Source organism: Galeopterus variegatus, unplaced genomic scaffold, assembly GCF_000696425.1.
Source record: "Galeopterus variegatus unplaced genomic scaffold, G_variegatus-3.0.2 Scaffold3838, whole genome shotgun sequence".
NCBI classification, from domain to species: Eukaryota; Metazoa; Chordata; class Mammalia; order Dermoptera; family Cynocephalidae; genus Galeopterus; species Galeopterus variegatus.
Window position 1 is genome coordinate 199,037 of NW_007729949.1, and position 11,915 is coordinate 210,951.

At 48.8% G+C, this 11,915-nt stretch overlaps 1 protein-coding gene across 1 annotated transcript in view; it reads right to left on the bottom strand.

Annotated features, from left to right (window-relative positions):
* Positions 1 to 11,899, bottom strand: part of LOC103601705 (probable phospholipid-transporting ATPase VA) — a gene marked incomplete at its 5' end in the record, with an annotated part of 91,445 nt that extends 79,546 nt beyond the window's left edge. The window contains 1 exon segment of the mRNA XM_008586129.1: positions 11,683 to 11,899. Coding sequence (XP_008584351.1) covers positions 11,683 to 11,899 — 217 coding nt within the window.
* Between the last annotated feature and the right edge of the window lie 16 nt (positions 11,900 to 11,915).

The window sequence follows — 11,915 nt, forward strand, 5'->3', positions numbered from 1 at the left end:
GAGCGCCGCCACGCTCCCAAGCAGCGCACTGTAGCAGTGCGCCACCGGGCCGGCCCAAGGAAAGCACTTTCCAATTCATGTGACACAGACAGGAGACTGGGACTCAGAGGGCACATAGCTGGCCCTGGGTAGGGTGAGGCAGGAAGCCCCCCTTTCCAGGTACCATTCCTCTTCCTTGTGCCCCTCTCGTTGGGGGAGTGGAGGGGAACCTCTTTCACCTGCCTGGCCTGGCTCCCCTGCAGCAGGCATCACTGAGCAGATAGATCAGCAGTGGCCTCTGTGGCTTAAGATGACTTAGTGCACCAAATTCCCCCTTAGCTGGCTAGCCACATTCATTCTCAGGATCAAATCCCTAATCCTTGTGAGAATTTAAAAAATTCTCCTGAGCAAATAAAGGAAGCCCTGATGTCATCCAAGCATCTGAAGTCAGCCAGCAATTCTCCTCCTGGCTGGACAGCCCCACCTCGCTGCTCCCTCCCCACCTCCAGGGGCACACAGGGAGGTGCCAGCTCTGTCCTCACAGGGTGCTGACTCTCAGTTCCTGCTGAGCACAGAGTTGGGGTGCAGCTTACCTACCCTCCCCCCCGTTACCTGCTCTTAGGCAACTGACCTGCTTCACTTAGACCAAAGCAGAAGGAAGAGACAGAAGGAATACAGAGAGGGTGCCCTTGGTCTCTAAGGCTCCTGTCACCTGCAGAGACAAATGTCCGCCTGTCTTTCTGGGGGAGGACCAGCATGGGGCCTCTTGGTTACATACACGTATAACTACAACCCATTACCACCCGTGCCAAGTGGAAACCAGCGCGACACGCCCACTCAGCCCCCACGGCCTCCTCTGAGGGGCCAGGGCTCCCCAGGTGCCATATGGACCAGGCAGGCGCATGGCTCCACCCTTCACGAGCAGTGAGTCAGGAGCAGCAGAACTTTTGAGGATACTCACTCCTAATCTCACACTTTAAGTCTTTCTCTTCTTAGTGCATTTTGTAATGTGGCTGAATATTAGTACGCAGCGTTTTGACCTACAAAGCCAGCAATGGTTCAACCTAATGCACGTAACCTAATTTATGGGGAAATAAGTTCGCCTGCGTTGTAGGGAGGCACATGGTCAAGCACTGTTTACCAACAGAGGTGTGTGACCGAAAAGAGTTTGGAACCACTGACTTAGCTGGAAGACAAAGGACGCAGGCACAGAGTCTCACAAATCCAAACGGGAATCTCAGGTCTCCCAGGCTCTAGCTGTGTGGCTGCTCACAAACTGCTTCATTGTCCTGGGGTCCAGATGCCTGGGCGTAAGGCAGGGATGATGCAGTCCTGTCTCGTGGGGGGAGTATAAACAGGACGATGACACAGAGTGGCTAGCCTGGGAAAGCGTGGTGGTGAAGGTGAGGTTCCTCAGGGAGGGTCCAGCCCAGGCAAGACACACAGAGGGGACAGAGACGGTTGAAGGGCGCTGACTAGGACCCAGAGGAAGCCCTAGGGAGGCTCTCAGGCCTCCTTCCTGGGGAGGTCCTTGCCACATGCAAGGTGCTACTGCTCCTTTGACTCAACTCTGCAGCAAGGACCTATGAATAGGAGGAACCACAGGCAAACAGGTTTTCAAACTAAGAGCTATGATGCAGTATGAGTCTCCAGGACTGAGGATGCTCCCTGCTATAGATGGAAGGTTTGTGTCCCCCCAGGATTTACATGTTGAAACCTAACTCCCAACGTGATGGTGTCAAGAGGTGGGGCCTTTGGGAGGGGAGCGGGCTGTGAGGGTGGAGCCCCCTCATAAGTGGGACTGGTGCACTTGCAAGAAGAGATGCAAGAGGACACTCCCTCTCTTTCTCCACCATGTGAGGACAGCAAGAGGGCTGCTGCCTGTAGACCAAAAGCGAGCCCTCACCTCGTACCAGGTCTACTGGCACCTAGATCCAGAACTGTCAGAAATAAATGTCTACTATTTATAAATTACACAGCCTGTGGTTATTTTGTTAGAGCTGCAGGAACAGACTAAGACATTCCCTTTCCTACAATTTCTGCTGTCATACGAAAGGGGCTGCCACTTGGCCTCGGGGAGCAGAAATCCCATGGGCTCCACCTTTAGATTTAACAGTGCCAAGAGCCAACAGCTCCAGCCTGCTTATGGCAGAGGCTAATTCTGGTTATTATTGTGTGCAGAAAATGTGTGCAGTCGGGGAAGCAGTACTGTAGGGAAAGGTAAGGAAACACGCTCTGCCTTCTGAGCCTCCCTGCAGTTTGCTGTTGAGTGCTGTGAGGAGGCAGGAGAAACCCTACACATCAATTAAGGTTTGCGCCTATGGGATTTTCCCTGGTAAGCCTACACTTTAAGACAGCCCTACAGTTGGAGGTGGAGGGTCTCCATGGACTCCTCATAATGAAGTCAGCATGGTACAGGGGGAGGGGCACGTCACGTCTGCTGAGCTCAGCACTGCGGAACAGATGGGGGCTCACATAGAGATTGTGTTCAACAGCACTAGTACATCAAGACAATTCCCCTGTGGAATATCTGCCAGTAATGGCAACACACGACAAAAGAATTCCCTTCAAAAATCATAACTTTCCACTAGCAGCACATCTACCTGCCCCTGCAGTTGGGTTAGCTCAGCAGCCCTCCCGAGGGTCCGCTAGGTCTGACCGGCTCTGGTTTTCTTGCTCCAGGAAGACTCAGGTTAACACCACAGACTTAGTGATCCCACATCCCAAAACTCTGCCTGTGTAGGGCTCCTGTCAAATCTCTCACTGCAGGGTCAATGCTGTCTTGCTCTGTGCATGGGTATGCAGGTCACTCTGAAATCCCAGGTGAGGAAGGAGTCAGTGAGATGCAGCTGCCTCTTTAGGGAACTCGCACTAGAGCTGGGAGCTCTCTGCCCTGGACAGTTCTTATCCAGTGCTCAAACTCCCCAGCCTCTCCTTTAACTCACCACACCCAGGGCAGCATGACCCATTCCAGACAGATCTACTGTATTTATCATGAGGTTCTTCTGTGCAGAGAAGCAAATCCCTCCCCTGTAACTTCACCCATGGGTGCTGGCCCCACCTTTCCCTCACAGGCCAGTGCACCACCTGCTTTGGCGAGTCAGCCTCTCACTAACAGCAGCAGCAGTAGGGGTGTCGATGAGCATGGCCACCCTGTCGAGTGCCCACTGCCTGCCTGGTGCTGTGCTGAGGGCAGGCGGGAAGGACCTCTGATGTCAATTCCATTTTGCAGATGTTGAAACCGAGGCCTGGCAAGATGGAATCATTTTCTTGGGTCACAAGCTAGCAAGAGTAGGAGGCAGACCTGAAGCTGGCTCTCCACGCTGCACTGTGGCTGGCCTGTCTTCAAGTGCCATGCTGTGATTAAGCCCCCCCAGCCTCCTCCTCAGACCCAACATCTCCGGACCCTCAACTACTCCACCAGGGTCTTCCTTCCCAGGGTCATCACAGGGACTCACACTCCTCCTAACTTAACACTTTCCTCTGAGCTGGCACGAAGGGGTGAGAAGGGCAGGAAGCCATGTCACAGGCCACGGGAGGTGGGTTTTGTCTTCACTGCACGTGGACAGCAGTACTGCAGCATACCCAACCCGCCGGCTCCACCAGTCTACTATAATTGGATTCTTCTCCCGGACTTCCTTGGTGAGGGCAATGGGGTTGGCTGTGCTCACACGCACTGTGAACCACACACCCAGTCACCCCTTCTCCTGAGGGAACACTCCAGAGTTTGGGGTGGTAGCTGGGAGCCCTGGGACTCAGAGGCAGGCAGGCTCCAGTTTGAATCCCAGTTCTGCCACACTCGACAGCTCAGATCCTTAACCTTGAGGGAGGGCTTTTTTCTGATTTACTTACAGTGCCGAGAACAGTGCCTGGCACACATAAGTGCTTGGTAAACCCAAGAGGATGAGCATGCTGGATTCCAGGCAGCTCCTCGCAAACACCCCAGTCTCCTGAGGGCGCACAAGATGGCACTGCTTAGAAAGCGTTGGGGGCCCTCCCTGCTCACATCCAAGTCCCCCATGCCTCCTCTCTTTGATGCTGGAGACCACCAGTCTGACTTCCACTCCACAGCCCAACCTTGCATCCACAGCCTCTCCTTGGCACCTTTTAGCCTTGAATCACCAGTGCTCAAAATACTCAAGAAGGGTTTCCCTGGCCCTCTAGTCTCACTGGACCATGGCAGAGACGTCAACCTTGGAGTCTGTCCTCCGAGAATTTCCTGCCTGGTGGTCAAGGCTCCAAAATGCTTGATAAAGGCCGGATGAACAAACCAACTGTTTGAAGTTTTGTCCAAAACAAATCTAGAAGTGTAGTCCTTTGAAGTTGGCCTTCTTTACCAAGCAAATGAAAGGGCTTATTTGTAGCTAAGCTTTGGCCCAGTTCCTAACCGATGAAACCCTGTGTGGACGTACCCAAGCACCTGCTCTCTGTACCCCAAGGGGAAGACTTCTCGTTGCTGGAAATGATGCCCACCCAATCTTCCTGGCCTTTTATAACTGGGTGGGGAAAGCGTAAGGCATTCTGACATATATACTACTGAAAATGGCTTTATTGAAAACTGACAAACTAAAGACCTTTGCTTTAGGCTTGATCTCAGCTTGGTTAAAACTCTCATTGGGGCCCATTACAGCGCTTCCTCATCACATGGAATATTCATTAGCAATGGTGAAAAAGCCCTGGACTAATTTCCATGTAACCTAATTGAGATGTCAGGGGGCACTGTTTCATCCATACCCAGGCAGGTAAGAGTGTTCTCTGAAGCCATTTCTTTGCTTTCCTCACAGGTAGACTCCCTTATAAGGTCTGGTTTACGTTACCGTCTCTGCACAAGTGCAGATGTGTCCACGAATCTCTGCTTCCATTTCTCTCTCACTTGTGGATGGGCAAAACTCTAAGGAGCATTAATACAAGCGTGAGAACCAAAACACTGCATTACATTCGAGGAGTAGCTGCAAAGAGAAAGCATTCCATAGGTTCCCCAGGAATGCTCGAGAAATGGGGAAATAGGCTCATACGAATCCAGAAAGAAAATTAGTCCAATGAGCAGATGCTGGACCATCTGAATACCCCTTCCCTAACGCGCACAGCTCACAGTAGGTCCTCAATAACTAGCCTGAAACTCCAGATTCCCCAGAATGTTCTCTTGCAGATCAATCTACTTCTGGAACACCATGTTTTTAGCCTGGAGAAGACTATTTATCCTCTCCTAAATTTAACAAGAATAGAAAGTAATAACCTAATAGAGCAATATGACGTGAGACCACCAGTCTGACTTCCACTTCACAGCCCAACCCTGCATCCACAGCTTCCCCTTGGCCCCCTTTTGGTCTTGAATCACCAACACTCAAAATACTTGAGAAGGGTTTCCACAGCCCTCTGGTCTCACTGGGTTGCATGTGCGCATGTGTGCGCGCACACATGCACACACACACACACGCACAGCCTCATACCCTTTGCAACTGCTGATGCAATTCAACTACATTTAGAAAAGTTGAATTAAATTCCCCCCTTTGATTTTTACAATACAGATATAGTCAAAGAGAAATATAGCATTTCATATTATATGCCACTTTAGATAGAATAAAAACCTCCTATGGCTCTGGTTGCCTTTTTTTCTGGAATAAAAGATGACCACTTCCAACCACACAAAAAAGTGAAGTTAAATGCACACAAAAAAATTTCAAGTTTCCATACAGTGTGATAAAATCTTTTTGGATAAATATTTTAGTTCAGCCTAACATTATAAACTCCATAGCATTTAATTTTTTCCATTGAGGTCAGTGTTTTACTCTAAATGATGATTTGATAGACCATAGATTCAAGACAAAGAGTACATGTTGAAGCCACCAGAATTAGAAACAAAAAAACTACTACAACCAAACTTACATTCCCCACGAATTAAACACACGCCAATACTATACATGTCTCAGATAATCATATTACCTACCTGACTGAATTTCTCTGAACACCCACACTTGATGGAATTAAAATTTTAATTTAAAGTTATTGTATTCTCAAAGTAATTTCTTTCTGTTTTTCACTTTACAGGTTTAATATCCTTCAAGAAAATTATGTGATTATTAAATTTGAGAATGAAAGTCCCATAGTATAAATTATGAGCTTGTTGACTATACTTCATTACGTAAAAGAAAACCATGATCCAATTAACTTACCAAGCCAGCTGTCTTTGTTTTCAATTTAGATGATAGATTATGTTGCCTTGTTTAATCTCACCTTGGAGAATGTAGCTAAACTTAATGAAATACTAACAACTTGAAAAGCTTAAAGAAAAAGACACTTTGGTACAAGAACTACCATGCAAACTTCACTCTTTCACCTCTGGTTTTCCTGTGGTAGAGATAATTGTGGGAGCATGTGTAGGTAGAGATAAAAAAAAAAATTGTCTCCTACATATTTGGATTTTTAGTTATTTTTCTAAGCTCCTTGAATTTGGTCAAGTAATTTGGGGAGGGACTGACCCTCCTTCAAAAAGGAAAATGTGCTTAGTCTCAGCCTGAAAGCACCTGGCACCCAAGAACATTGTCAGGAATTTAGTAACAATGTATCACAAAGCACAAGGATACTTCAAAACCTTCACAGAAAAACAGAACTAAAAGACAGTACAAATCTTTCAGTGAGCTTTTTGAAGTACCCTCTGGTAGAATCAGTGCAGATCCAGATATCAGGTAAGTCTTTTAGAGGTGTACTTCTCAGACTTCTCCCAGCCTAGGAAAGTTTCCATAGTCATTTCATCTTTTCTCCTTATATGGAATACACACCTGCACACAAAAACCTGCATATGTGTACATCCACACATGCCTGGGGAGTGTTAGCAACAGGTCCTGCTGCAAGCCTAACAAACACTGCTCCAAATAGTGCTGCACAGAAGGACTGTGATGTAGCTGGAATTATGGGCAACAGTCCAACTAGGTCCATCCAAGAGACAAACTGTTGGAACACAGAAGTCATCTCCTGGATGGCTCTCCTCTGATGCCGATGTGGGTGCCGGGTCTGGACTCTCCGGCTGTTCTCACAGAGGCCTGCCCTGCCCCCACCCTCCACCAATAGAAATTCCACCATTCACCTGGTATTTCATGCCCCTGTTTCTGCTTTATTGTTTCCTCTAGCACTTATCATTTCAACCTTCTAACTAATTTACCTATTTACACAGACCGTGTAAGCACCAGGAAGGGAGAGACGTTCCCCAATTCTGACCAATGCAGCACCTGCAATGACATCTGAAGCATAATAGATGCTTGATAAATATCTGTTGAGTCAATAAAAATGACAAAAAAGGGTCTCTGAACCTATTTATATTGCATATAAGATTACCAGCCTGGGAATTTCTTATTCTGCAGAAATGACTGTGCAAATTATTACAGACAAGCTAGGAACTCCTTCCCTGTAGTGGCTGACTGTGCGCAGCTCCCCGCAGGGCTGCGGGTCTGAACGAACGCGGCAGGTGCTGGGGCATGGGGAGGAACCTGCGCCGACTCCACCTGATTCAGGGAGGCAGCCTAACTTCACTTTTTCTGTTTCTCATCTATAGAATGGTGTGATCATCATGACCTTACAGGATTTGTATTCAAAAATACACAAAATTGTTTTAAATGTTTGCTCTGCTCTGATTGTGAAAGACAGATGAGGCCAGGCACCAGGAAGCCTGCACAAATGACAGTGATGGTTCTGAGAACACAACGTGCAGCTTTGGGGGTCTCCTCCTAATTTGTGAATAATTTCAACTTGACCCCAACTTTTACACAAAATCTTAGAAATAAGAGTCCCTATATCTATGTTTCCTCTGCCAGAGAAGAGATGCCTGGGTGCTTTAAGGTCCCGGAGCCACCTGTCAGATTTCTAGAGACTTGACCTCAGATGCCGGGGTCTGGGTAGGCTGCACTTGCTGCCTCCTGGCCTCTCCATTGTGGCCCCTCAACTCTGTACAACTTGTCCAGCACTCTTCATTAAACACAATGCTGTTTCCACCTCTGAGACAGCTCCTGACCTGTGTCATTGCCTAAAATACCTGGCACCCAAACTCTCCATCCAGCCTTCATGATGCATTTCAAGCCGCTTTTTATGGGAGTTTCCGCTGACCTCCTCATGAACACTTGTCACCCCCAGTCCCCAGTCCTGTAGGTATTGGTCCCACTGCCTTAAATTACTAGACCTGGCAGCATATGGACGGTGTGCCTCTGTCTTAGCATCCTTCCCCAAGCACATGAGTCCCTCATAAATGATTTCTGAAAATAGAGAGGAGGAAAGAGGAGCTAGGTCCTGCCTTGGCAGTGGGAGGGGCTGGAGGGAGGGTAGAGGATGAGGGCAGCCTTTGGGTGGAGAGGAGAGAGAGAGAGAGAGAGAGAGAGAGAGAGAGAGAGTGTGTGTGTGTGGGTTTGTTTCGGCTCTCAGCTCAGGGTAACCAGGTGCCCAGACAGCATGGGCCGGCCCGGCCAAGCCCATGCACTGCTCCCTGCACCCTCTCCTGGCCCTGGCTCTGCAGGGTTGGGGTTTGTTTCGGCTCTCAGCTCAGGGTAACCAGGTGCCCAGACAGCATGGGCCAGCCCGGCCAAGCCCATGCACTGCTCCCTGCACCCTCTCCTGGCCCTGGCTCTGCAGGGTTGGCTCTCTGGAGAGCCACCACTGGTGTTCATCCATAGCATTGGCCAGGGCTACCTTCCCCACCCACACACAGGAGCAGCCTCCCCAGGGCTGTCTCCAGCAATGCCCAGTAACCAGCAGCTGCCGTGGCATCTGGCAGGTTCCCAGGCTCAGTACCTCCCTGTGGACAGTCTTCTCTGGCACCCCTGAGAAAAGATTTCCAGGAAGTTCCATCAGTATAGCCCCTCAGTAGCTTTTCTGCTATTCCAGGAGCTATGGCCATGCCCCCTGCCATACGGGACCTCTTCCCTGGGCAGGGAAGTCGATCAAACCCAGGGGTAGTGACTGCCCCTTGCATCCTCTACTCGTGTATTCTTCAGAGTCCTCTTTACGTCTTACCATGCAATCTCCTATTAAGAATTCTTTAAATCAGACTTGCCCTGAAGAAACATGCATGGTGTCCATCTCTTGACTGGACCATGCTGGGTACACCCAGTTCCTACATTAATCCCAAGGCCATCTCTTGTTCTTAACCTACCTTTTGCAAATCACTTCTAATTTAAGTTTTCCTAGGGGCCAAATGACCACTCATCAAACTGGCAAAATATGACTTTGTATTTAACATAAATCAGTATACAGATCATTACCAGTTCTTGACCTGTCTGAGACTAGCTAATTCCACATGATGAAAATTCACTTAAATACAGAGTATTTAAATGTTCTTGGCATTGCAATGTTGCAGTTGAAATCATGGTTTTTCAATTGTTGGACTTTTAAAAGCCAGAGGTTTATTACCTTTATTTTCCATGGGATGGTTCATATATTTCAGAATAATAATATACGAGTGGGAATTGAGGTAACAGAAAAATGTCTTTGGGCATTTAGGGAAAGAGAAAAAAGAGAAAGTGAAAAAATATTCTAATAATGGGGACCAGAATGTGCATGCATATTGAACAATTTTGGTGCCAATAAACCTTTTTTTAAAAATCAGTATTGTTTTGGTTGTTAATTTTGGCCATTTTGACTAGATGAAGGCTCAACCCTGCTTCTTCAAGCATTCATGAGGCCCTAAGAAGGGTGATATAGGATGTGTCTGCCTGCAGCCATCCTTGAATTTTAAACATCTGACTTACGTGCAGCTCCCTTATATAAAACACCTTTGAGCTATGAAGTGTTGCACTTGTTGCCTGGGGAAGAAGTGGATGGGGGAGATTTTTAGATACAACTGGGTTCAGAAGTCGAAAAGCTTAGAAGACAGGAACAAGGAAGTTACTCTTAAGAGGTGACTGAGGAGCTGCACCTGTGGCTTCTCCCGCCCCCTTCACCCCCAAACAGGTGCACTGTGCTCTCCAGCTCTTAAATGTCGCCATATTTTCCACATTGTCTGAAGCATCACCAATTAGATATCCGCACGCTTTCCTTTATGTTAAGTCATCCTCTATGCACACGGCAGCTCCTCTGGGAGGGTGGCTTCTACCCTGTGAGCCCTGCCTCCCCCCAGCTCTGTGCTGACTTGTCCTGTAGAGGAGGGAGACAGGGCAGGCCTACTGGAGGAGCTGGGAGTAGGTCTGGCGCATTCCTAGGACTTACCTAAGATGATAGACAGGCACATGGAGTCCACGGTGAGCTCAGTCACCACCAAGGCTAGACTTTGAAGGGTCCCTCACAATCACTTCCCCCAGCCCTCCTGACTGGAATAGGAACACTTAGTGAAAAAAAATACTATATTTAATGTTTATGTCTGCTTTGCCTTATTCCAAGAAAGATTTGAAACAGTTCACAAAAATATATTTGGCACAAAAGAAGGCTGAAGAAAAAAAGTAAATGAGGACATTGACATGGAAACAAGGGCAGAACAATCAGCCAGATGCTTGTCATTAAGGGACACACCTGTAGGTGGTGGCTGAACATCGGGCCAGAGACCCCCAGCAGCCCAGGCAAGGTGGGATGCCCCTGTGTGCAGAGTCCTGGCTGGCCTTTTGCAAGTGTGCAGAGGCACCCTTTCTAGTGACGGGGCTGAGAGTGAAATGCATGGATGTTCCTTAGGCGGGAGGCAGGGATGACAGCCCCCAAACAATCCTGCCCAATGAATGGCTCCACCCAAAATGCTAACGGTGCCCTTGTTGAGATCCATGAGCTACAAAATGATTCTAATTTCTCCGGAGAAGCCTGGCTGGTCCTGGTTCTGAGACCACCTCCTCCCACAGGAGTTCATGGGAGGGTGCTATGTTACAGGAGAAGGAAATCCCCCACAGTACCCTCACTGTCAATGTAGGAACCTGCTCTCTTGAGCCTCTTCTGAAAGCATCCTTCAACAGAGGCCAATGGCAAGACCCAAGGCCCTGGTTCTGACAGGCAATTTGGGACAGGGCAGGGTTAGGAGGAGGAGGCTTGCCCAGGTGGGCCTGTTCCCCTTCTAGACACATCCTGGTCTCTGAGGGCTCCTGCCACTTTAGTTTCACCTGGAGGGGGCACCTTGCATCCTCTACACAGACGTGGAGGGGCAGCCCTTTCTCCCTGGAGAACAGACAAGTTAATGATGGAGTTTGCATTTCCTGCCGCAAGGCTTGTTAGTGAGTGCAACCGTCAGACCCCGCTTCCCCTCCTGGTGCTCACCCCCAACTCCCCACCCTGTTGCACACTTCTGAACGGTGCTGGTGCTCAGCTAAGGCAGAACTCAGTTATGGAAGACCTAATGCTGAAGTCAGAAACACCCTTGAGGAGAAACACCACTCTGGGAAGGGCCATTATTTCTGCTGGTGTTGCCATTTAGTGAACTAGCACAATAGCTCAGTAAATGCTGACCATCAGCTGGTCACAATGTTCCTTGTAATTTCACAGGGACTCCAAATACTGTTCTGAGAAACTCACATGGGTACAGTAGAAATCAGAGTCAGAAAAACTGAATCTTACTCCCCACAGCCACAGGCTGGTTGTGGGTTCAGGTAGGGCAGGGGTCCTCCCAGACCCTCAGTCTCATCTACTAGCAAAAGCAGCCTGGCCTGACAGAGGGGGAGATGCAGGTGCTCTGACCCCAGAGGGCCAGCACAGGAGACACTGTGTGGCCATGATGCCTGTGATTCCCTGGAAACATGGGTCACTTACGAGCTCTGAGAAGCCACGGACCACCTGCCGCCGCTTCAGGTTGGTCTCTCCGTCCAGGTTGGCAGTCTCGATGTGGCACAGCCCATCGGGGTCACTGGAGGAGAGCAGCAGAATGTCCGCAGGGATGATCTCATTGCAGCGAAGATGCACAAAGTCTCCCACATGGATTTCTTTCCAGAATCGGTTCACATAATTCTTTTCTTCCCTGGCAAAGAGACTTTGATTAACAAGAC